Raw genomic sequence first — 25,008 nt, forward strand, 5'->3', positions numbered from 1 at the left:
CTCTGACCCAGTAATAAATGCTTTTGATTTCGAAGTACAGATTTAGTGTGTAGTTCATATAAGTATTATGGGAATTATGCTGGCATTTTTGATGCAGTCCACAGTCAAAGTCAAAGCTGGCTGGCTGGTTCTAAGAAAAGCTTCTTATGGCTAATCAAATAGAATATGAAACAGCAAATACTACTCTAGAGTAGGTGTATGTAGCTCTCATAGCACTTTATTATTTTGAGCAAAACCAAATTGTCAAAATTTAAATATGAACTAAATATATTTATTTTATATAAAATAAATTATTTGATAACAAAATAAATAATAAAAAATAATAAAATATTTTGTGCTACATTTTCCATGTAAAATAATTTTAAAAATTTAAAAACAATAATATTATATAGTTTTAATTATTATATTTTATATTCAAAAATTAAATCTTTTTTTTTAAATTTTATTCAATATAATTAAATATTTAAATTACCGAAAATTAAATTGTATGGTTTTACGTGTATGTTAGGTTTAATATAAATAAATTATTTTAGAATTTATAGAAATAGTCAATAAAAAATAAGGCTTCATACGTAGTTCGAATAAAATTATATCTAATTTAATTATATTATGTGTCTGCGAGTTTATTAAAATATTCAATCATAAACAAAAATAATTGTTTCCATTCATATATAAACGGCATGTGAAATAAATATATTTTCTATTGTACGCCATAAGTTTATTAAAGTATAAAAATTAATTAAATGTGCTTTTGCACAGTTATGTGTTTATTGATACAAAGAAATAAAAAAATAACTAAATTGAATAAAATCAACCAATCGACATTTTGAAATTGACGCGACATAAACCCAAAGAATTTAATTAATGTCATTTATATATATATTCTGTATATAGAGTACATTAGATAAAATATATTTCAAATGAGCTGCGCTTCCGACTGTGGCAATTATGCTATATAATGATAATTAGGCCAATTGCTGTAACATGTTGAAACTTTGTGCTTTGTGCTGTCAAAACAGCGAAAGTCCTGCGACAGGATATCCACTTAAGTACTTAAGTACTTGTGTGTGTGTGTGTGTGCCTGCATGTGTGTGCGGGTGTGGGTATGGGTGTGCAGGTGTCGGTGTGTGTGTGTCTGCGCGTTCTGTTTGACTAGTGTGCGTAGCATATGTAAATTTTTGGCTAATTAAAATTAGCATATTCCCTTTAGCATGGCGCTGAATGTGGGCACGGTCTCACACACACAGCAGGAATAAAGCCAAAATTAAAAAAAAAAGGCGCTTGCGTCGCCAGCTGATTAAAAGAAAATGCGAACAACCGTTTGCTCTTTGCCTGTGGCTTGGCGTGCTGTATGTGTGTGTGTGTGTGCCACATTAGAATCGTAAAAGTTTATAGTTATTTTGTTGTTGTTGTTATTTTTGTATTACAGCTCTCACGTCCTTTATCAGCTTAAGCTGTGCTCTGATGAGCAGCTGTGTGCATGTATTATGTCTTTTAATTAAATTGTTGTCTGCCTTTGCTTTTATGGGCCAGTGTGTGTTAAAGTGTATTTAATGTAAATTCCATTATATCTCTTCCTTTGCCTTTCGGAAACATTTCTGATACAAATTTAACAGGGCCTTAAAGCTGTAGCCAACGAATTCGCATCGATTACAAAGCAGACTTCAATTATCATAATTATTTGTTTGAGTGAGTGATATGCATATTAATTGCGCATACGCCCCGTTGCGTCGATTGCATATATCAAATGATGTAAAGCGAATTAATATATATATATACATCTATGCATATTATTTCCACAGAAATTGAGCATAATTTCAGCCGAAAAGCTTAGCTCAGTTCACTCGAATTATTCAATCTCGCGGTTTTTTGGTTTTGATTTGCCTTCATTGCTGCGAATTGCGTGCATTGCATATATGCAAGAGGCAAACATGTGTATGCATGCATGTGTTTATAAATATTTTAATGGATTCACGTGTTGAAGGGCAATGGAAGGGTTTATGGTATAAAAGCATATATATGTGTGGGCGAAGCTTTGAGCAATGATTCTGATGCAATTAAATATTGCTTTAAAATTAAAGGTAGGCATAGGCGAGATTACAGTTTAATTACAGTTTCTTTCAGATTAAAGTTAAATTTTATATTTGTGTACAACATTTTGAGCAATTCAATCAACTTTGCAATGGATTATTTACATGTAGAAAATATATAAGAAGAAATTTAAATATATGCAATTTAATGTTGTTTATAAATTAAATAATTGGTGCAGATGAAGAAATCATCCAATTCTTAAAGCTTTCAGTGTAAAATAGAATGAAATATTTAAATATATATAAATATTTATGTATATATATAAAATAGTCAATATTTAAATCTTAAGCTTAAGTCTATATTTCGATTTCGATATAACAGTTTTAATTTACTGAAAAGGAACACTGTCTAATATTCATTCCACCATATACAATTCTCCTACTTTGTCTCTGTTTCCTTCTACTTGCTTTCTATTTTGTCCCATAATAGCAAGTCTCTGAAAAGCTTCTCACTTCAGAGCTTCAACTCCAAGAGGAACTGGCTATCTCAGATAGTTAATATGGCTGCCATATTTAAGTAGCTATTCACAAAAATAAAAATTCAGCTACCTTTCTGCGACGCTTATTGTTAATTGCCGGAAGTGCGAACGCACAAGACTCCGGATAACGGACAGCGGAAAACGGACGATGGACGATGGTAAGCGACCTGACCGACCAGACCGGACTTCGTGATGCTTACGACCGCAGAGCCATGAATAGATTTGCATTTTAAATGTGCAGCTTTCAGTTTTTATTTGTGCGCCTTTTACTTATTTAAGCGCCGGCCTTTGTAAATACTAGTATAAGAAAAAAATGGTATATTTATATATATATATAAAGTGTAAAAAATGTTGGATGGCCAGCCGGTTTTTGGGTTAGGTAGGGCTCATTTCCTTTTGAATTGATTTTATTTTATTTTTTTGGGCAGTTCACACTAAATTTGACTTTATACGCAAAGATGTTCTCAGGTTAAATGGTGCAGAAGCGTTGTAAACTGTTGACTGGCCTAAGTAAAGCCAAAAAAAGGAAGAAAATAAAATATAAGTTCCGTTTCTATATATATAGTGTGTGTGTGTGTGGACTGTGCCTCTAGAGTTTCGCTCGACCGAATGCCAAATGTTATTTACATTTATTTTTGTTTTCGCAGCCAGCAAATAAATGTCAAGCTTCAAAAAATATGAAAAAGCAAAGAAGTAGAAAAAATAAAAAAATTATAAAAAATAAAAATAAAAAGTAAAAATTGCAAGGCAATTTTTTTTTGTGCTAGCTGACATTTCCTGAGCGCAATAGCATTAGAGTCACAGCTTTCTGCTTTTTATTTTTTTGGGGGCCAAAAAGTGTCAGCAAAATAAATGCATAAATAAGGATCAGTGCGTCAATCTACAATGACATTTCTAGCTGCAGCCAATGCCTTACTATGGCTTGCCATTGCCAATGCTTACCCAGTCAAGAGTCAATGCTGAAAAATATTCAATATTAGAGTCTCAAGGCAGCTGAGGAAGAAATAAGCTGCTATTCGCAGCAGCATAAAAAATGCGCACTGCTCCATTATTAAACTGTGTGTGTGAGTGTGTGTGTGTGTGAGTGTGTGTGTGTGTGAGTGCGCTCTCTCATGCTTGATAAATTGCAGCTGAGCGTTTGCTTGAAGGATTTGCTGCAGCTTTTTTGGTGTGAAAAACTTCTTATGCCTGCAGGGCGAGCTGAGTTGCATAGCGTAGACGTAGATAGTAGACGGATGGGCTGAGAGATAGATAGACGAACGAACGTACAGAGCGATAGACAGACGGACAGATAGATCGCCTTCCACACAGTCAGACATATCAAACTATTTTGCTGGCATTTGCACTGCTTTTGAACTGCTTGACTGAACTCTGTTTAAGAGAGGCAAAAATCATAGCATACTTTTGAGCGCACAGTTAACACTTCATTCATTAACTACATTTTAGTTAATAACTAAAGGTCTCTATGGTAGCTAAAGAAGGTTTTAGTTTAAAAAAACAAAATCTCGTCTACAGTATTTAACTGCCAAAGCGCAGCTGTGGTCATTGTTCTAGTTGACTTGGCTTACAGCAAGCTTGCATGTCAGCTCTGGTTGCCCTGCAGCTACGTTATGTGTGTGTGCGTGTGTGTCTTTTGGTATTATGCAGTCATAAATCTGTGCATTCAGCACAGCTCGGAATATTGTTGTTGTCATTGGCAACAGTCTGAGCGCCGCAGCAGTGCGTTGTCATGTTGCTCATATATATTCAAGATTGACATTGCGTTTATAAGTCTTGTTTTCTATTTTTTACAGCTTTTGTTGGTCATTTTCCACAGAAAAAAATATATACATATATGTTATGTGGATTCCTGGTGTATTTTAAGCTTACCTTTGAGTTAGGAAAAAAAAAGAAAAAACAAATTTAAATACCTCGCTTTTTTGTGTAGATTTTTTTTTTTGGATTGACGAAGCTTTCTTTTTACAAAAATATTCAAGTTGTTAGGGCAACCGTTTTAATATTTATTTTTAAAAAAAAAGAGAGAAAAAAAAAAAATAAATTGTAAGCGACAAATGTGTATATGAAATAGAATTTATTTTTATTATTTTCATTTATGGCTGTTAAATGCAAAATATTTGTGATTGAAAAAATCTGGTTAAAGTTCATAATGAATTGCTTTCTCGCTCAATGTATAAAGCAAAATTTTTGAAATATTCTATTTTGATTTCTATTTTATAAATTATATGCCTGCAAGTATTTATGCAAACCGATAACAAAAAATTTGTGCTTAAGCATCCGGGGACTATATTGCCTGAGTGTACATAGAATTTAAGCAACATAATTATACATAAATATCAAATAAATATTAAGCTCTTTATATTATAATTCCTCGAGGTGAATTTGCTGCAAAAAACATAATAGAAAATCTGAGTTAATAAGGCTAATAGGGTATTAAATGCACGCCAGACCTTAGATATTAATTTTTACTTATTCTCCCTACATTTTTCTGTTTCTCTCACGCCCCTTTTAACCAGTTTTTGCCAGCCACTGGGCAATACGATATATTTATGCAGCTGCTGAACGCCGTAAGGAAAAATCTGTTGCTGGGAAAAATTTCACATCAATTCATTTATTGTAAAATACGCTGGCTGTGGCCAGTTTTTTTTTTTTTTTTTTTTTTGTTTCTTTCTTTTTGAGTCGCTTAATACGTAACGTACATAAAATTAATGTATACAAGTACATATATATATATATATTTATATTAATATATATATACTTTCAAGCATATATATGTAATATAGTTTATGCTTGTCTTAAGCTAGCTGCAACTTTTATTATTATAAATTATTATTTTTATATTATTATTATGTATTTTTTGGTATATGCAAAAGTGCAGAAAATAGTTTGTTTCGCATTTTATTTTATTTTATTTTTTTAATTTATTTTATTTTATTTTATTTTTTTATGGAATTTGCTCTCGTTATCTTTGGCATATACGACTTGTTGTTGCATTAGTGAAAATGAGAGTTAAGCTGAATTTAATTTTTTTTATTTTTTTTTTTTATATTTTTTCAAATTGGATTTTAAGCAGTTTGAATAGGAGCTGTTGCTGCTGCCGCTGATAACATTTATATAGTCCAACAATTGCAATCAGCAATCGCGTAATTAACCATTAGAACTATACTTAATGACTGTTTTCGCTCAAGTCTACACAAATGTACTTGATATGGACGCTTAACTTGTTGTAACACTAAACTACAGAAGCACACACAAAATAAAAAAAAATAAAAACAACAATTTTAGACTTTTCTTAGTTGAAAGAAGTTTTGTGTGTGTGCGACTGCTATGACATTTAAGTATATTTATTATTTGTCTGAGATGCCTACACTAGTGCTGGCTTTTCACTTACACTCTAATTATAAATATATTTTATATGGAAATAACTGCAAGACAATACACGCACTTATTTGTTTTGCTCATGATATGCCTCGAAAATAGAGGGAGAATTATTCGTTTAGGCTGTATATGTACTTATTTACCCTAATAGGTAATGATATTTTTCTTTTCTTCAAATTTTGAGCTGCGTGTTGACTTATGCCTCTATGAGATCTGCTGAAAGACAAAACAAATATGTACGACGAGGGGGGATTTTTTTTTTGTTGTTGTTGTTTGTTTGTTGCATATTTCCATGTTGATAAATTCTATAGCTAGATTACGCATACGCCTAGTGTACAATATATTGTTAAGCACAATGCTCTGCTTCTGTTCATCATCTGCTTTGTGTTTGACGAGGCTAGTAAGCTCCATTGAAATAGTATTAACTACAACTTAGACAAGAATTTCGCTATGTACAAAAGAAACGCACGCAGCACGAGGCTAAACGTGCTTTCTTTATGTTAATTTTTACACATACACACACATATATATATATATATATATATATATATATATATATTAATATACATATATATTTATATATATATATATATTGAGTTTTCTTTTTCGATTTCTTTTCTCGTTTTTTTTTTTGCGCGTTTCACACGCACGCACTCCAAACTATAGTAGGCATGGCTCTGGTGGTTCACTGTAGCTGTTTTATTCTCTATTTCTCTTATAGTTTTCTTTTTTATTTATTTTTTGCTCAGCTAACTGTTTGCTTACGCCTGCGCAGCGGCAACAAACTGCACCACAGTGGTTGGCCTTGTGCTTGGCACCACTGGCGTTGCCGTTGTTGTTGTTGTCGCGGCAATTGCTGCTGCTGCTGCTGCTGCTGCTGCTGCTGCCGCCTCATTGCTACTACTCGGCGCACACACATCGCTGGGCAGACGTTTGACCAGCATTTGGCTCGAGCGGACCGCAATCCATTCATTGCGACCAGCATCGAACCAAGTCAGGCCAAGATTATAGCGGCCATTGAGATTGGCGTGCTGGCAATGAGAGAACCACCAGCCACCCTCATAGTTAGCAGCACAGTGCGTCTGTGATATATCGCGATCGTCGTCGATGGCCGAGAACTGCATGCCCTGCTGATAGTTGAGCGCATCGGATGCATTGCCGCTATAGTCGCCGATATGCAGTCTATAGCCATCGTCACGCGACGAGATATAGAAATGCTTATACTCGGCCACCCAATTGTTATCATAGATATCCTGCATTTGGATGCGCAACTGGGTGCAATTGTTCAGGGTTAGATGATGCAGCTGCTCGTTGCCAATCCAATATTCGCCACTTGGCGTGCCAAAGCCCTGGGCATAATCGGCCCACGAGCGATTAAAATCGGCGCTGCCATCGAAGCGACGCTGCACCGTCGTCCAGCCGTTTGCGTTGCAGTGCGTCATCAGTGGATGGTGTTGGCCAGCGGGCGCTATTAAATGCAGTCCATCCACATGCGTCGACAGCTCGCTGCAGTCCTGCGGCAGTTTATTCACAATCGCCTCGTACTGTGCCTCCACATTCTCCAGCTCAGCGACCAGAGTTTCGGCCAGTTCGTTATCTGTGCGCAAATCCGTCAATTGCGTCGACTGTTGCTGTTGTTGTTGCTGCTGTTGTTGTGGCTTTTGATGGTGTGCACGCTTGTGGGGCTTGTTGAGGTGCGAAAGCTACAAGTGAATAGAAAAATCATAGATGAAATTAATAAATTAAATAAGAAATAATTATACATTTATAATGAAAATATTTATATTAAAAAATAAAATTAAAATTAGAAAAAAAAATATATTAAAAAATAGCAAGATTAATTATTGTAATAATCGCATTTTTTTTTTTTATATGATATCAATATTATATTGAAAATATATTAAAGCCTAAATCGTATTCGTTTTCATCATTTTGTAAGCTCCACAAAAATTTGCATCTAAATAGTGGCTAAACCTGAGTGCTTACCTTATTATGTAGCTCATTATTGACCAGTGATTGAATGCGATCCACATTTGTCTGTAGTTGCTCCACTGTGCTGACCAACTTTCTAACTCCCTCGCGTTCCTCCTGCAGCGCACTGACGCTGACGGCCATCGCCTGCAGGGAACGTGCGGAATTTTTGCCTTCTTCTCGGACCAAATTCTGTTCGGAGCTGATTTGGGCATTGGCAAACTCCAGCTTGGATATTTCGTGTCGCAGCTCGGGTATGTTCTTGTCCATTTTACTTTGCAGTCCCTCAACATCCTCGAGCAGCTCCAGCATCGAGGTGTGCAGCTTGTCCAGTGTCGCAATCTGACGGCTCAAATTGAAATTGGCATTCGCAATGCGGTGCTGCTCCAGCTCAATGCTGCGCACTCGCTCGTCAATGTGATGGTATTTCAGCTCGTTCATCTGCCGGCGCAAGCTGCGCTGTGCCAGCTGCAAATTGTGGATCTGCTCCTGCTGGAAACGACAGTGGCGACGTCTGTGGTCCGCCAGTTCGCTGCTCGACTGCGATTTCGACTGCAAAGAGAAAGAAAATATTATTTATTTTATTTTATTTTAGCCAAGCAAAAGAATGCTCGTTGAAGCACTTTAAGCAACAAATCTTAAGGGCTTTTCATACCCTGTAATATTAGCGTGGGGTTGTTGTTAGAGAGAAAAGGAGACGTTATATTCCTTGATTTATATGATTTTTCTGTGTATTTATAAGCATTTCTTTTACTATCGATAGCACGTACACTATCGATATGTTATATATATATATATATATATATATATATATAAAGTAATATCTCTTTTATCTAATAGTTTGTTCTATCTGATTGTAGCTTCAGTGGAGTATATTTATGTATTGAAAAACCCTTTGTCAAATAACTTGAGGCAGCTTCCTAAATTTCAATCATCTATTATCAGTGTATTATTGAAATCAATAACATGGCTTATATTATATATTTTTCAATACTTTCTATCAACAGTCATAAGTTCGAACTCGATAAATATGAAACATTTTCGCAGCTAAGCAGTTAATTTATGAACAGGGTATTTCCCCAGTCTAGCATGGGCATTGTAGCTCTTAAGCTTGCTTCGTCGCGGTTGTCGTTGTCTTAGCGCACTTGTAATATGCATGTGCACAGGATTATGTGCAGGGAATTGAATCCTAAATCCATTTATAATAAATGCATTTCATAACGTACAGCCGCAGTACCAAACAACTTTGCCACAAATACACACGAACGCACGCATACATAGTGCCACACAGACGAAGGATATGTAAGGATAAAGGGCGTGTGCAACAATAATGTCAGCGACAGCAACGCGCAAATCCCTGGCGTTAAGTGTGTGAGAGTGGGGACATAGTGTCTCTGCGTGTGTGTGTGTATGTGTGGGTGTCGACACTGACACACACACACATTTATACACTCATATAGACTTTAAGTTAAGGCGACTTGGCAGCTGTCTATGTTAGCGGCACACAAGTTCATTTATGCATTTTTTTCTAGTACTGAATACCCATTAAATGTAGGTAGAAAGGGTATGATGGACAGCAAAAATATGTTTTCATACTTTTTTATTGAAGTTATTTATTGATTTATATATATTTTTTATTTTTTTTAAATTTTATTTTATTTTATTTTTTATTTTTTATATATTTATTTTTTTGTTTAAATAGAATTTATATAACATTTTTCTCGTAAAAAATTTATGTTTTTTTTTTAAATATAATTTTTATTTTTTCCATTATTAAAATTGCTTACATATTTATTTTATTTTTTTATGATTTTAATAATTGAATATATTATTTCAGCATTTAAAAAAATTGTGTTAATTTTTTAGATCTTCTACATGATATTAATATGTGTAATTATATTTTGCCAATAAATATTTACCATAGACATATTAAATATATTTTTCACTTGAAAAAATGCAATTAATTGTTATATTTCTTAGCAAAAAGATAGTCTACAGGGCATTTTTAAGTTGAGCAGGCTCAAATAAGGCCACATTTCCTTCATCTTTCCGTTATAGCAGTGCAGTCACATAGTAGTAGTATAATTTAACTGAGTGACAGGCGTTAACCAAGGTAATGGCATTTGGGTCACATTTCTGATTTGTGAATGCAAATGTAATGAATGCGCCAACAGCATTGAAATAGATAGGGATACAAATGGAGATGCACATGCAGATGTAGATGATGAACAGATACAGATACATATATTTATATATATCACCATAGCACAGACGCTTCGCTTGGCATTCATTAAAAGCAAAAGTTAGCGGAATATCATCTATATTTTGAGGGAGAAGCTTCACCATTCAAAGGTTCCCTCGTAATTGCCAAATAAAGCGAAACTAGCGAATGAAAATGCCAAATGAAATATGCTGCTAATGAATCAAAAATACACAGTAGAAGATGTAGATGTGGCGAAATTGAGGAATGAAGATGTCAAGCTGAAGAGTAGGGTAATATTTTCGCCTCGCTGTTTAATTATGCGACACAGCCAAACAAAAACAGAGGCAAGAGATAGAGAATTAGTCAAGGGGAAATATGAATAAATAGAGAGGGAGAGAGGGAGAAATAAAGGGAGTACGGGCGAGAGTGGGAGAGCAAATAAGTCGGATTACAAGCTTATAAATCAAAAAGTTTTCAATTTGCTTTGCTGTTTGTAGCATTCACAATGGCAACAAACAAAGCATTGTGAACGCAAAGAAGCTTCATTAATAATTTTTCGTTATTATAAATAGGGAAAAACTTTTGTTTGGCTTTTGTTATTGGCCAGTTGAACTCATTAATTGGTTGAAATGGTTGCAGCTGTTAACAAGTTTTTGATATTATCTTGGTGAAAATTAAAATTAGTGAATATATATTAAATAATTTAAATATTTGAAACAGTGCAGATGTTAACTAAATGTCAACAAATTGTAAATATTGTATTAAATTTTAATGTTGGTATATTTCAAAATCTTAAGTGTATTCGGTTTGACGATAGAATAAGCAAAGCTTGACAAAATATTAAACAAGCCAAAAGCCATGAAATTTGAGTGATAGCAAAATTGTTACGCAGTTTTTAAAGTCCCTATTTTTTTTATTTTAAAGTAGGTATGCGTCTATTTTTATTCGTTTTAAATTCAATTATTTACATATATAAATTTGCGCGTAAAATGTGAATTGTGCGAGTAGGCGAAACTTTTATATGGCCAATCGCAGCGCGACCTAAAGGAATTTTCAACTGCTGTTTGTTTTGCGTGAGCGCACGTCGAAACGGCAACGGGGGCGTTGACGTTGGTAGAACTGGGATGCCACTTGTCCAACAAAAAAAAAAAAAAAAAAAAACTTGCCAAAAAAAAAAAAAGAGAGAAAAAAAAAAAGGAAAAAAATAACAGAGAGGAAGCGCCGTTTGCTATTTTATGCGAAAGGTCACGAACATGGCTAATACGCCACGTTCCGCAGCGGGGCCAATATAGAGATATATGTATATGTATGTACATATGTTAGCTATATACTGTCTATATAATATGTATATAGGTGCAGGAAGTTGGCTGGTGCCTATCAGAAAGGTGATGCACGATTTACGGTAAAACGATGTCAACAATATAATTAAATGTGATTTATGCGCTGCCGCCCCCTTTTTATGCCTATCGCCTCGTTTGGGCCAATTAACAAGGCAGCGGTGCAAAATTTTAAAGATATTGCGGAGCGTTTGTGGCAAGTGACAGCGGCGCTAATTGAAATCGAAATTGAAATTGAAGCATAAATATTTTATGCGCTTGTGCTATAACAATCAAGAAATGCTAATCAGGCAAGAAGGAGCAGCCGGTCGACTAATTAATTTTCAAAGCCACATAGACACACACACAGACACATATATATATATATATATATGTAATATATATATGTATTTGTAAAATGCATAAAACGCTTGGGTCGCAGCAAGGATTAAAGTGAAATTTTACATGTTGTGCTCAAGTGAAGGCTAACAAGGATTTGCTATTAGCGTCAGGCTATGCAGCAAACAAGCTGCTGCTGCTGCTCTGTGTGGCGTGTCTGCACAAATAGAAAAAGCTGCGATGACTGCTGCTCCTGCTGCTGCTGCTGCCACTGCTCCTTCTGCGGCTCCTGCTCCACGCTGAATTGTCGTAAAAATTTAATAGGACTTTTGTGTGCCGCTCAAAAAGTTGCACACACACACAGAGAGAGAGGGAGGGACTCTGTGTGTGTGTGCCACAAAATGCCATTAAGTTAATGCGCATTTAGGTGCCAACATTGGTAGGACTTTTTTTTTTTTTTCGTGGCCAAATGGCAAACGTGTGCATAATTTAAAACTAAATATGCGCAAATATTGCCGCGCAGTTTCACAAAAAGCAAAATTTTTAATCAAAAGAGTTGGCATGAAACAGCTCAGGAGTGAAAGAGACAGAGACAGTGACAGAGAGAGAGGGAGAGAGTGAGAGAGAGACGTTCTTTAAAGGAAAACCAAATGGAAAACCAAAGCTCAAGTACAAATAGCATAAATAAATATAGAGTATATATATAATATATATGTAAATATTTATGCACATAAATCGACTCGATGTCGCTGGGGATAAGCTTTGAGCTCTGCTTGAGTAATAGAAACATGCTACGCACTACTAGCTTGAACACATACATGAGTATATCCGAGTCTCACGAGTATGCCCGGGTTTCAATAAAGATAATTTCGCTCATAAAATAAATATCAACTACGAGCACTGCATATATGCAAATATCGCACAGCAACAACACACAAAAGCGAAATGATTATGGTTACCGAAAATATATACAAGCACTTCCAACAATCAAACAAATTGCCAGCGAGGCAGCAGGCAGCAGAGCGGTTGGGCGGTTGGGCGGTTAGAGGTGGTTAGCGAGGGCGGGCGGGTAACTTTTGGAGGCAAGAAAAGTAACATAAAACAAAAGCCAGCACAAATATCAACATAAATAAGGTAAAATGCTGCTGGAGCCCACTCATGTGCTATAGAATATAACCCAGGCAAACCAAGGCCAAAAAAAAGAGAAAAAACAAGGAAAAAAATTACAGGAGCACAAATATAGGTGAGTGGAATATGGGCGAATACTAGATGCTCTAGAGGGGAAAAGAATAAGAAACAAAAAATATGTAAAGTGTGATTGAATATAGTGCGATTTGTCAATGAATAACTTAGGATCATCATTTGTAACCAATGATAAACGGAATCATAGAAGTGATATAAATCAATCAAATCTATTTTTCTTATTAATAATATTATTTTTTTTTTATTTTAATTTTTATTATTTTTTATTTTGTAATGATTTTATTTATTAATTTTTTATTTTATTTTTATCATTTATTTATTTTTTTTTTTTTTTAGAAATTTGAGAAATGTTTTATAACACAAAATTTTATAATTTTTAAAATTTTATATATAAAATCTTCCACAAAGTTCTAAATCCATTTATTTACATTTTGTTGCACATGCATGCACAATATCAAAGTAGCCTCTATTAGGGTATACAAAAATAACAAAAAAGTTCCAAAAACAATTTTTTTGAGTCTCTTGTGTCTGAAACCGGATACTGATTTTCTCAACGTTGACTGCTGCTCCGACTGACTCTAGCTGCTACTGCTGCTCCTACTGCTGCTCCTACTGCTGCTGCTGCTGCTGCTGTTGGTGTGTCTCCCCTTGCTGCTGCTCCTACTGCCCTTCTAGCCCCTGCGGCTGCTGTGCCTGCTTTTGTGTCTGTTGCCGCATTTGTTTGCCTGGCTAATTTAACAGCAAGTTTCTCATATGTGTATGCGATATATGTTTACTCGTATATTGCCAGTTGCCACTGCTGCTGCTGCTGCTCCTGCTGCTGTTGCTGCTTTGCGTTTTGTATTGGGCTGTTCAGCTGTCCTGCTGCTGGCTACAGTCGCATCAATAACCAATGATAAATATTTGCGTTCAACTGTTGCTAGTGACAGCTTCCATCATGCGATTTGTTATATCAATGACTACAGCTTAAGCTGGAGTCCTTGTGTGTAGCTGCGTGTGTGTAAGTTTTGCTGGTATCTAGCAACATGCCCTGTTATAAATCTGCACACATCGCAATTAGAACATCGTTTCTTTTTCATTTCTGGGTCGAGAGTCACTTGTCATTGGCAGCTGCGTCTTCACAATTCAGGGCTCTGGCCAAAAGGTCTTGCCATCAATTCGAGTTCAATTAGTAGCCCAGCCAATTCAACTAAGTGCCAACAGTATCAAATAAATATGTATGTATATACATATGTATATGTATATGTAACCGGAGAGAGGCTTTTACAGTTCGCCCGTGTTAGCTGTCAGTATGATTGGCAATTGCCATAACCCCGGCCAGACCCAAATAAATATTGTCCCCACTGTAAACTTGTCTCGATAGAAATTTTTATCAATTGAACGAGCCATTTAGGCAACTAGTTAGAGAGAGATAGATAAAGGGAGATAACTTCGACTTGTGGCTGGCTTCATTATCTATGGCAACTTGCCCTTTATCTGTTATAGCTGGGGTTCAATTTAAATAAATGTGGAGCTGCAATTTATTTTTGGACTTGAATAGAATTTGTGAAGCAGCTTTCAAAGGGCTATTAATAAATTCAGATAGCAGCTTAGATTTAGGTTTAAGGAAATGTGGAGATAAGAAAATTTGTTATTTATATATATTTCTAAGACTAAGTTCAACTTTAAAGCAGAGACCTTGTTATTAAATTTGTAAACTAGCTGCGAACAAATTGTAAACTATGTGAGTTATAATTTTTTTTTTAGGGTTTGAGCTCTCTCTAACAAAACATTTTTATGAAAAATATGCAAGCTCTTTTTTATAGTCTTCAAATGCTAGCCAATACAGGAATCCAATTAGCTGGACTTTTTTCAGCTCGTGAATTAGCTGCGAACTAGCTATGAACTTTTTACAATATTTTTTAAAATATTTTTTTTTAGTCTGCAAAAATTTGCTTGCATAGTTTTATACAAAAAGTGTTATAAAATAACCTAGAAATATTTTTCCCATAAAAAAAAGCGCGAAAGAGCTCTGTGCATGAATTAGTTAACAATGCGTTGAGCCTGTAATAAACCATTTAATAACTCTTTTGACTAACTGCGAACTAGCCTAACTATGAACCATTTAAGAACATGTTTTCCATAAATTTTCTTTTTTTGCTGCAATGTAAAGCAAAACAAATTTTGGGAATACAAGCTTATATATATGTCTGCAAAATGTTAACTAACACTGAAATAAAATTAGTTTGCTTTGCTCTGCTAGCTTAATTCCTACAAAGGCATTCCCTTTGGGGCTTTGGCATCACATTTTTGCACAAATTGCGCGCTATTCTATGTATTTTGTTTTTTTTTTTCCAAATTTTAATCAAATTAGATACAGTTGATTTAATTTAATCACACGCAGGGAGGGAGCGAGAGAGATAGAAGGCTTACCGCATGTTAAAATTTTTTTTTATGTAATTTTTTATTTTATATTTTTATTTTCTGCGGCCACCTGCACAATTTTGATTGTTGTGCCATGCGCTTTGTTCTAACTTAACCTAATTTCTGGCTTGCTGTGCTCTTACAAAATTTTTATTTTTATTTTTATTTTTTGTAAATTGCTTTTTGCCATTTCATTTATTTTTTATTTTTTTTTTTAGCTAGCGAGGTGAAACGACAGGTTTTTGGCTAACTGCTGTCAGAGACTGAAGCGCCCTTTGTTGTTTTGGGTTTTTTGGTGGGAAATATGGCATAAAATAACAACAACAGCGAAAACCTAAAAATAATGAAAAGGATCAAATTGTGCTGAAGCATCGCGCGCATCATAAACGCATACAATCACACTCAGACACACATACACTCATACACATACACTCACACACTAACTGATTATCAAGGCACTCAAGAGCATCTGCTCTCTTGTTGGCCAACAACGAAAAAAAAATATATAAAAATAAAAAGTGGGGACCTGTGCAGGGGCCAAAATGTTTTGGCAAGACAAAAGCGACAGCAGCCGTCAGGCTGGTCTCTGACAGCGCAGCTGGCGTTGTATACCAAAATTGTTCAGCACAATCTGCCTCTCGCTCCCTCACACCTTTCGCCCTCTCCCGCTCACCCTAACTCTACTTGTGTGTGTGCGTGTGTTGCTCGCTTTGCCACAGAAATGCTGAGGGCGATTAAAAGGTGATTTCCTGCTTTTTGTTTGCAATTTTCAGCAATTTCATTCTATGGACATATGTATATACGAAAAGTATGAGGCGTGCCCTTTAACATTAATGTGTGTGCGTGCATGTGTGTGTGTGTGTTATCGTCCTGCACTCCAACTGATTCGAGTGCGTCTCTTGTGAAAGCCGCTTACAACGCCTCACTGCACGTTTTATCGCTTTCATTGGTTTTATTGGTTTTGTTTGCCCTTTATTTTTTATTTTTTTATTTAATTTTTTTTTTTTTTTTTTGGTTAATTCTTTTTTGCAATTTGCGGTCAAAATTTGTATTGGCTGAGTGGCTATATGTAATTGCTTTGTATTCGCTTTTCAATCAGCTGGTCAAGCAGCGCAGGGTATAGCCATAGTCCAGCAAATTTCTCTGCAAAATATCACAAGAAACTTCAAAGCGACAAAGGGCAGCATGAAGCATGACGCTGGAGGCTGAAGGCTGAAGGCAGGGGGCACATTCGGCAAACAGGTGTCTGTAAACCAGTTTTCGGTTTTCGGTTTACTTCTCTTCCTCTTTATTTTGTAGTATTTTTTTTGGGTCATTTTGCTGACATATTTTGTGAGGCAACCGCATGCATATGGGCGTCGCATAATCCTTTTAATGAAGCGCACAACGTTCCAATTTAAATTTTTTTGATGTATTTTTTTCTGAATTTTTTTCATGTTTTTCTGTGCAGTGCCCTCAGTTGAGAAACACATTTTGCGGCTTTACCTGTTGGCTGTGCTCTCAAATATCTTTCGTTAGTTTGTTTGAGTAGAAGGCCAACAACAAATTTTGGATGCTTGGTCAACAGATATGCCTTTTAGTTAATCGAAAATGGAGCACTACGAGCTTCAAGAACTGAAGCAGAGTTAAACTGGTGACTGTTAGAGCTGGAGCTAGAGCTAGTGCAGGTAATAAAGATGTAGCTGAAGCTGGAGAAGGCACTCGAAGTAGAGCGGCAGATGGAGTTGAAGCTAGAGCTAGATGGAGCTAAGTTAGAGCTAGAGCAAGAGCAAGAGCTAGAAATTAAGCTGGAGCTGGAGTTTGAGTTGAAGCTAGAACTAAAGCTAGAATTAAAGCTGGAATTAGAGCTGCAACTAACAGTGAAGTTATATTGGAACTTTATACATACATATGTACATACATACATACATACATACATACATACAACATACATGAAAATCGCTTTAATTACAATATTTTAAGCCAATTTGAAGCAGATAAGCTTTTATTTTAGAAATCATCGTAAAGTTCTTATAATGAATCTTTGACAGACTGTTATAATAAATACTGTTTAAATTGCTATGTAAACTGTTATACGAACTGTTATACACAAGTGGAAATTTACTGATTTTTCTTCTTTTGCGGATAAGACCATTTAAAATATATTTTATAGCACCATTACGAGATTTTATTCAATGAAATGAAAAGAATTTAAGAAATGTTTGCAGCAATGTAAATGTAATTGTGTTTTAAGCCACTCAAAAGCTTAACATGGATGTAGTGTTGATAAATTGCTTGAAAATTAATAGCACTGTTTACCATGTAAAATGCAAATTAATAAATTTATATGAAGAGCTTTAAATACATATTCTTATGTAATAAATAAATTAAATAATAATGCATAAATATATATTATACATTTTATACCATAAATATTTTCTTTGTTGGTCTCTTTCTCTCTCTCTCTCACTCTCCTTCTCTCTAGGGCTTTTACTGCTCTCTTGCGAGCTGGCATTGCATGTTTAGTTGGCATATTTCAACAATTTAATTATGCTAACTATTTCATTATGCTACACAGGGTATCTGATGAAGGTGGCTGCCCTTGAAGAATTCATCTTACTTTCACTTTTGCCAGGCGCATTTTTATTGACTTTAATTATAATTAAAAGTTGTTAGCATGCTGTTGTTCCGTCGGCGTTGTCTGCGATTTGCCTGACCTTAATGTTAATGATTCAGTTAGGCATGGAAACAGGAACAGACAACAGTTGAAAGAAGAGTAGTGTGTGTGTGTGTGTGTGTGTGTGTGTGTGTGCGTGTGGGTCTAAGTGGCTGCCCGGGGCGAGGCGTTAGCATTAAATATTAAATATGTTGACGTCCTGCGGTGCGTATGAGTAATTTAAGCAGCATATGAGGCGCCATTAAAAAGTAAGGACACACAAAGAGTGTGAGAGAGAGAGAGAGGGAGAGAGGGAGTGGAAGTTTGAGGCAGGGCAGGCAATGTAGTCGAGTCGGCTTGGGCACTCGGCTCGTTAGCACATCGTGTCTCAGCTGGCAAACGAGAGCTACCCCAAAACAATGGCCATGGCAGTCAGGTATAAAAGAAGGCATAAAATGGGCAGATAATGGCAATAGGAGGTTGAGGACAGAGAGCGAGAGAGAGGGGCCGGGGGCGTTGAGGGTGGCCGACGGGCCTCTTTATGAGCGCACTTAAAACAGCAGCAGAAGCAACAAAGGCAAAAATTTCAAAGCCATAAAACTTGAAGCACACACCTGAGCGTGTGTGTGTGTGCGTGTGTGTGCTGCGTGCTTATCTGATCATTAGCATAAAGTTGAGCACGGACTACGGTGCGTATGTGTGTGTGTGTTTACTCACCTCCTGGCTGCTTTCCCGACTGCTGCTATCTTCCTCAATGCTGGCCGACTGCTCCGTCTGCTGTTCCTTGGCAATTGCATTGGCATTTAGTTGCCGTTGTTGTTGTTGTTGCTGCTGCTGCCTATTGAGGTCATGTTTGTATTCCTGCTCCTGCTGCAGGAGCTCCTCGCGCAGCTCTTGAACAATCACCTCCGTTTGCTCTTGGCGTTCACGCTGTGCGGCCAGCTCCAGCTTAAGCTGCTGATAGTCGCTGCGTATGGTCGCCAGATCCTCGTAGGCAGCGCCGCCATGTCGCACATCCTTTGCCACGCTGCCGGCGGTGCGTTGCAGCTCCACCAGCTGTTTGCGTATCTCCGATATCGACTGCTGCAGCCACTCGACGGTGAGTCGCTCCTTGTTGCCGCTGTGGGTGGCGCGCAGCGTTTGCATTTCGCGTCTGTTAAATCAGAAAAAGACAAGAAGAAGAGAACATGAGATTAGCATATACATATTATATTTTAAACGTATTTTGTACTTTGGTTTGCTTAATTAGCTGGTCAGCTGGCAAATGAATATGCAGCACACGGCGCGTATGCGTAACATTTTAATTGACTTTGCAACGTGCAACGTGTCGTCTCGTCACGCCCCCGCCCCCATCCCCGCTCTGTGTCGCCGGCAGAAACTAATTTAAATTGACATTTTCAGGCAAGCGGACGGCTTAATTGCCTGTGTGGCCAAAAAGCAGCGCGATGGAGCGCGCGCGCGTGTTAATGGGATTTGGGCGTGAGGCTTACATGGAAAAGCAACGTCATTTTCATGCAGTTTTTCAATTAGGCGCCGCAGCATTGCATAGTGTAAAGCTGCCAAAACGAATACAAAACTCAAATCAAGTTCAACAATATATATAAAAAAAAAAAAAAAAAAAAAAACAAGAACTTTTCCACCACAAAAACCGAAAAAACAAGCAACAACAATTGCAAATATTGTTCAAGTGTGGCTAAAATAAATTTTGTTTAGCGTCAAAAAACAATAGCAACAACAACAGCTACACTAACAACAACAACAAGCCAAACAAGTTGAGAAAATGTGAAAATGAAAATGTTGTAGCACTTGTGGCAGCTGGCAGGCGCCAGCCTCAAAACTTGAGCGCATTTTTGTGGCATTTCAGACAATTAAAGTAGTCAGTCGGAAGAGCTGAAGGCGCGCGCCAAGTGTATGTGTGTGTGTGTGTGTAGCGAGGTGTCTTTCAAGTCCTGCTGTTTCCCACTCTATCACATAGAAAAGTTTTCTGTACTTTTTTTTTTGTTTTTTGTTTTGCTTCCGACTACAGCTGCTGCTGTTTTATTTTTCACTGTCAAAAGAGCAAAGCTACATGAAATTTTCATAAAAAACTTTTGCTTCTTGCTACAGCATTTTGGTTGGCAATGTTGCGTATACGTAATATTTCAATTTGCGTGCGCCTGACTTATGCACGCCTGCAGTTGTGCGTGTGTGTGTGGGGGTGTGTGTGCGTGTGTAAATTTGACGACTTGAGAAGTTTTTCTGGCTTTTAACTACACGCGCTCAGTTACAACCGAGTTGAGGGCGTAAATTGCTGGTTAGTTCCCGTTCCCGAAAATTCTTCTTTCCACTGTTGGCAGTAATTGGCTCATTTACGTGAAGGGCTTGGACTTGAATGCATAAATTTGATTGTAAAATTTGCTGAATGAAATGTATAAAAGTTCATAATAGCTCGAGGCATTTATCTGTTCAGTGAAACTATAGAAAACGTAATTTGCTTTGTGGCTAAAGTTTAGTTGAGGTTTTGTTTGAGAATTTCACAGAAAGTTGTGAAAATGTAAAGGGCTTAATTTTATTTTCTTATTATAATTTTGCTTCTGCATTGTAAATTGCGTAAATATTCTAATGCAATAATATTATGAATATTATTAAATTAATACATTTTAAGATATTTCAAAAGATAAAGAATAATTAAAGGAAAACTCTTCTAAAAATTAAATTAAATAAACAAATAAAAACATAATAATAAGAAAATATATTTTTATTTATTTATATATTTATTTTTTTTTTTTTTGGTATTATTAATTTTCTGAAACAAGGAAATTAAAATTATTTAAAAAAAAAAAAATTTTTTTTTATTTGCAAAAAAAAATTTAAAATTAAATATAAAAAAAATATATATATATTGCTTATTTATAAATATTGAAATTAAATGTTTTATTACGTGAGCTCAACTTACGTCTCGTCACTTATTTAAACTTTTTTTTTAACTCTTTAATATTTCTTTAGAATTCTATGTTTTGCAAATAAATGCACCAATGTATATACATATATACACAATCCAAGCTCAGTTAACCCAACCGAATGCAATTTATGATTCGCTTGTTTCCAATCAAAATCCGTCTATTTATTCATATAGAAAAATTAAAATCTCTAATAAATTTATATATATATATTTTTTAATTTTGATCGCATTTGAACAACACGAATGCATTCAAACGCAATTTCAATGGCTCGCTTACATGTGGAAGCTCAATTTATTTAAACATTTTAGAGAGTGTATAAAATTGCAAAAATACAAAAAGAACAAAATTTTGTTAAAAATTAAAAAAAAGGAAAAAAGAAGAAGAGCAGACTATTGTGTTTTCTACACAAAAGCAACTACAATTTCTCGCATGGCTGCAGCAGAACATGTTCATTTTTTTTGCGAGCGCGCGCGTCTTTTGTAAACAACATCGAAAGCCAAATAAAAAAATAAAGGAAATAAAAAATAAAAATGAAAGAAATTTTATATGAAAAAGTGAACGCAGCGCATGTCATTCAAGTAAAAATTGGATATGCTGTCAATGACATGAAGCAAATTGAAAATGTGCAGGAAAACAACATGCCTAACGCTGAAGAAAACTCCATGTATGTGTGTGCATTGTGTGTGTGTGTGTGTGTGTAATGTGTGCGCACATTTTAATTATCAAATGGAAGCTGCAATGGGAAATGCGCTGAATGCGCCATCAAATTTAGACCAAATCAGCGGAGGCAAATGGATCGCCCAAGCAGTGAGCGGGGGCGGTGGAGTGGGCGTGGGGGTGTGATGGGTGGGGCTGTGACACATAAACCACAGTTGACATGACGTTTGACTGGCCCTGGCAACTTGCCTGCTACTTATGTATGTGCATACGTGTGTGTGTGTGTGTGTGTGTGGCACACGCGTGTGTTGAATTATTTACGGTGTCAGTGACAAAGTTTACGACGTTCACGACATGAGCAAACAGCAACAACAACACAACAACAGCAACAACAGCAAAACTAGCCAAAGCTATTTGTACAGTAAATTAAGTGAGCGCCATTTTTGTTGTCCTTTGCTCTAGATCAACAGTGATATGTGTGCGTATGCGTGTGAGTGTGTGTGTTTGTGTGTCGATGAGACAATCATTATTAGTCAGCCAAGTCGGCAAAGACAACAAACACAAATCACAAAAGTGAAAAAGAAACTTTGACGGGGGCTTGGCCTAGGCCAGAAATCAGAAATCAGAAATCATCTACGTGCTGCCTGAGTGTCGGGCTCTTATCAAATGCTAAGCTGCTTAGGGAACTGGATTTCTAGGCTTGCTTGCTCTGTTCTTCTTTTTGCGGGACGATTTTCTTATTTGTTTAAATTAAGTTGCGTTTGTGCCAACAACAGCAACAACAAATACAAACAGAGCAAATGCCGAGGCACAAATAAATGACAAGCATTTGGCCTGATAGACTGAAACGAAGTTTCAATGTCCTTCATTTGAAAGCTAGAACGATATTGATATAAATAAGAAATCGTAATGGATTGATTGATTGATTGATTGGCAGGCATGTGATGGAAGACGTTTTGGATATATTCTATATAAGAGATGTATTTTTAAGTGTTTGCTCGTTTCTGTTCGAGGAAGGCTTCATTTTTTTTTTTTAATATTTACAAATTGCGTTTTATTTCTAAAAATATTGAATCTAATTTATTATGTAAAAGGCATTCAATTTGTTATCTAAAGCAGCTGGTTTATGTTTATAGAGAGCTACATTCATTAAGATCTTTTCGAGGATATATATGTACCTATATATATATTTTAAAGAAATTTGTGTTTATATATTTATAATATAAATAAAATAAAATATATGTATATAATATTTCATATTTTGGAGTAAATCTAAAAAAATTATGGAAGCTCCACAAAAAACTTAATTAGTTTATATTTATTTCTTGTAAAAAATTTGAACAATAAAATATATTACATAATATTAATAAATGATTAAATGTGTCTTGAGTATATTTTTTATATGTAGAAAAATGTATTAATAAAAGATCTTTGGACGATTATTTCAGTACATTCCGTGGGAACTAGCTTATGAATTAAAAACTCTTTCCTTTTCTTTTTTATATATAATATATTAGTATACATATATTCACATCTATATCTCAAACATATAATTCCTTCAGCATATTGCCCAAGCGAAACCACAATACCCTTAGCAAAGAGTATTCCAGATAAATGAAAACAAGCGAAAAGTCAGCGAGGCGCAAAAGTGTCGCCTACTTTGAGGCGCTGCCAAATTGGCTTCAGGCGTGCGCAAAAACAAAAAATAAAAATAAAAAATTAAATAAATAAAACACACACATCTCTTACGCTCTCTCTCTGTGGTTGTAAAAAATTAGTGACAGCCACGCCCACGAAATTAATGAGTGGGATGTCTGGCTGGCAGACAGCATTACGAGCAGCCCGAAAAAAAGAAAGAAATCCAAAAACTTTTGTTCAACAACTTCCGACTAAAGTTGAGACGGAGCTGCAAAAGTTGCTATTCGCAAGTTGCAAGTTGCTCGTTGCAAGTTGTAAATGAATTGCGGGTCAGTGGCATAGGGTAGACACGACTCGAGCAGGCAACTGCATCTAATTAAGTTAGTGTGCGTGTGTGTGTGTGTGTGTGTGTGTGTAGGTGTGTGTGTGTGTGTGTGCGTGTGTTTGTTCAGCTCACCTCAATTGGTCCAATTCGCTGCGCATATCCGCATCGACGCTGGCCGCGTCCGTGGTGAGCCTCAGGGATTTGCGTAAATTATGTTCGAGCAATTCGTAATCCTCGCGCCGTCGCGTCATCAGCGCATTCAATTGCTTCGTTAGCAGTCGCACCTGATCGCCCAGTTTCAGATTCTTCTCAGCGGCATCCGCATCCTGCTCATCCTTGCCACTCGACAGCAGCTCCAATTCGTTGTTGTCCTCATCCTCGTTGACAAAGCGCAGCAGCTCCACGCTGGATAATGCGGGCGCAGCTGCCGTTGCCGTTGCCGTGGCTGTTGCAATTGGAGCCGTGCTGCCGGCTGTTTGGGCATCGCGCAACATGTTGTTCTCGTCGCTGACGAGGATGTTGCCGCTGCTGGTGGTGGCGCCACGCGCGCCTGCCACAACCAACGCCACGATCACGACGAGCGCTGTTAGACGCAACATTTTAGTGGCAGTTTTTTGTTGTTGTTGCTTTGTTTAAATTTAAGCACAGTTACTTTTTTTGGCTTTGATGATTTTTTAGTATTTTGGTGGCATTTGATATTTATGCAAATGTTGGGCACGTCTCATGACCACCTTTTAGAATATTCGAATTATGCGCGACTCCTTTTTATGTTTGTTGTGTGCACGTTTTTGTTGAGCTCGTGCTGCCGCTAGCTCTAAGCGGCTTTAACTGAATCACGCACGCACACAGAAACACAAACGCGAACACACGCACACTTAGTAGTCGTCTCACGTGTAAAATACTGTCAAACTTTCACTTGAGATTGGCTGCTGCTCGCCTGTGTACGAGATGCAGTTGACGCGACGCTTGTCGTTAGACTAAAGCGGCGCGCAGCAGCTGCTGCGCTTTTATAGCCCGCCAGCCGGTGGACGACGACGTCGACGTCGACGTCGCAGCGTTACGCTCAGCTGCAAAGAGAGCGTGCGCGCATAGTGCGAAGCTGAAGAGCATGCAACAAGCAGGCCAAAGAACAGGTTGTCTATGCTAAGAGAGCCAATGTGCGTGTATGTGTGTGTGTGTGTGTGTGTGTGTGTGGGAGTGAGAGAGCCCGCTTAAGGCAAATTTAAGAGCGCGCTGACTCCTGCTCTCTTTAAGGCTACTATGGCAACTAGGAGTCTGTTGCTAAACTATCGTCAATTGATAATAATTGTTATTATCCTAAACAATTCTGTTTAATACATTTACTTAAGCTTAGCACTTAGCTAACTGTACTTATGTGGTCTTGCTTTCTGTCGCAGCTTTACCTGAGTGTGTTTGTGTGTGTGCATATATG

General features: G+C 36.5%; 1 protein-coding gene across 1 annotated transcript; it reads right to left on the minus strand.

Annotated features, from left to right (window-relative positions):
- Positions 1 to 6,448: 6,448 nt before the first annotated feature.
- Positions 6,449 to 24,568, minus strand: sca (scabrous). Its single transcript, XM_089469530.1, has 4 exons — positions 23,709 to 24,568; positions 18,732 to 19,167; positions 7,931 to 8,467; positions 6,449 to 7,647 (listed from the first exon to the last, which is right to left on the minus strand). The coding sequence occupies exons 1-4, from the start codon at positions 24,173 to 24,175 to the stop codon at positions 6,706 to 6,708; spliced, it is 2,382 nt and encodes a 793-aa protein (XP_089325656.1). The 5' UTR covers positions 24,176 to 24,568; the 3' UTR covers positions 6,449 to 6,705.
- Positions 24,569 to 25,008: the final 440 nt, after the last annotated feature.

The sequence above is a fragment of the Drosophila arizonae genome, chromosome 5, assembly GCF_054131065.1.
Source record: "Drosophila arizonae isolate 15081-1271.41 chromosome 5, UAZ_ARI_1.0, whole genome shotgun sequence".
Lineage (NCBI taxonomy): Eukaryota > Metazoa > Arthropoda > Insecta > Diptera > Drosophilidae > Drosophila > Drosophila arizonae.

Excerpts from the sequence above, each read along its gene's own strand:
- sca (XM_089469530.1), bottom strand. The coding sequence starts at position 24,175 with ATGTTGCGTCTAACAGCGCTCGTCGTGATCGTGGCGTTGGTTGTGGCA. Across the intron at positions 19,168-23,708 it reads AGCGAATTGGACCAATTGAG|ACGCGAAATGCAAACGCTGC; the intron begins GTGAGCTGAACA and ends CTGATTTAACAG. Across the intron at positions 8,468-18,731 it reads GTCGGGAAAGCAGCCAGGAG|TCGAAATCGCAGTCGAGCAG; the intron begins GTGAGTAAACAC and ends TTCTCTTTGCAG.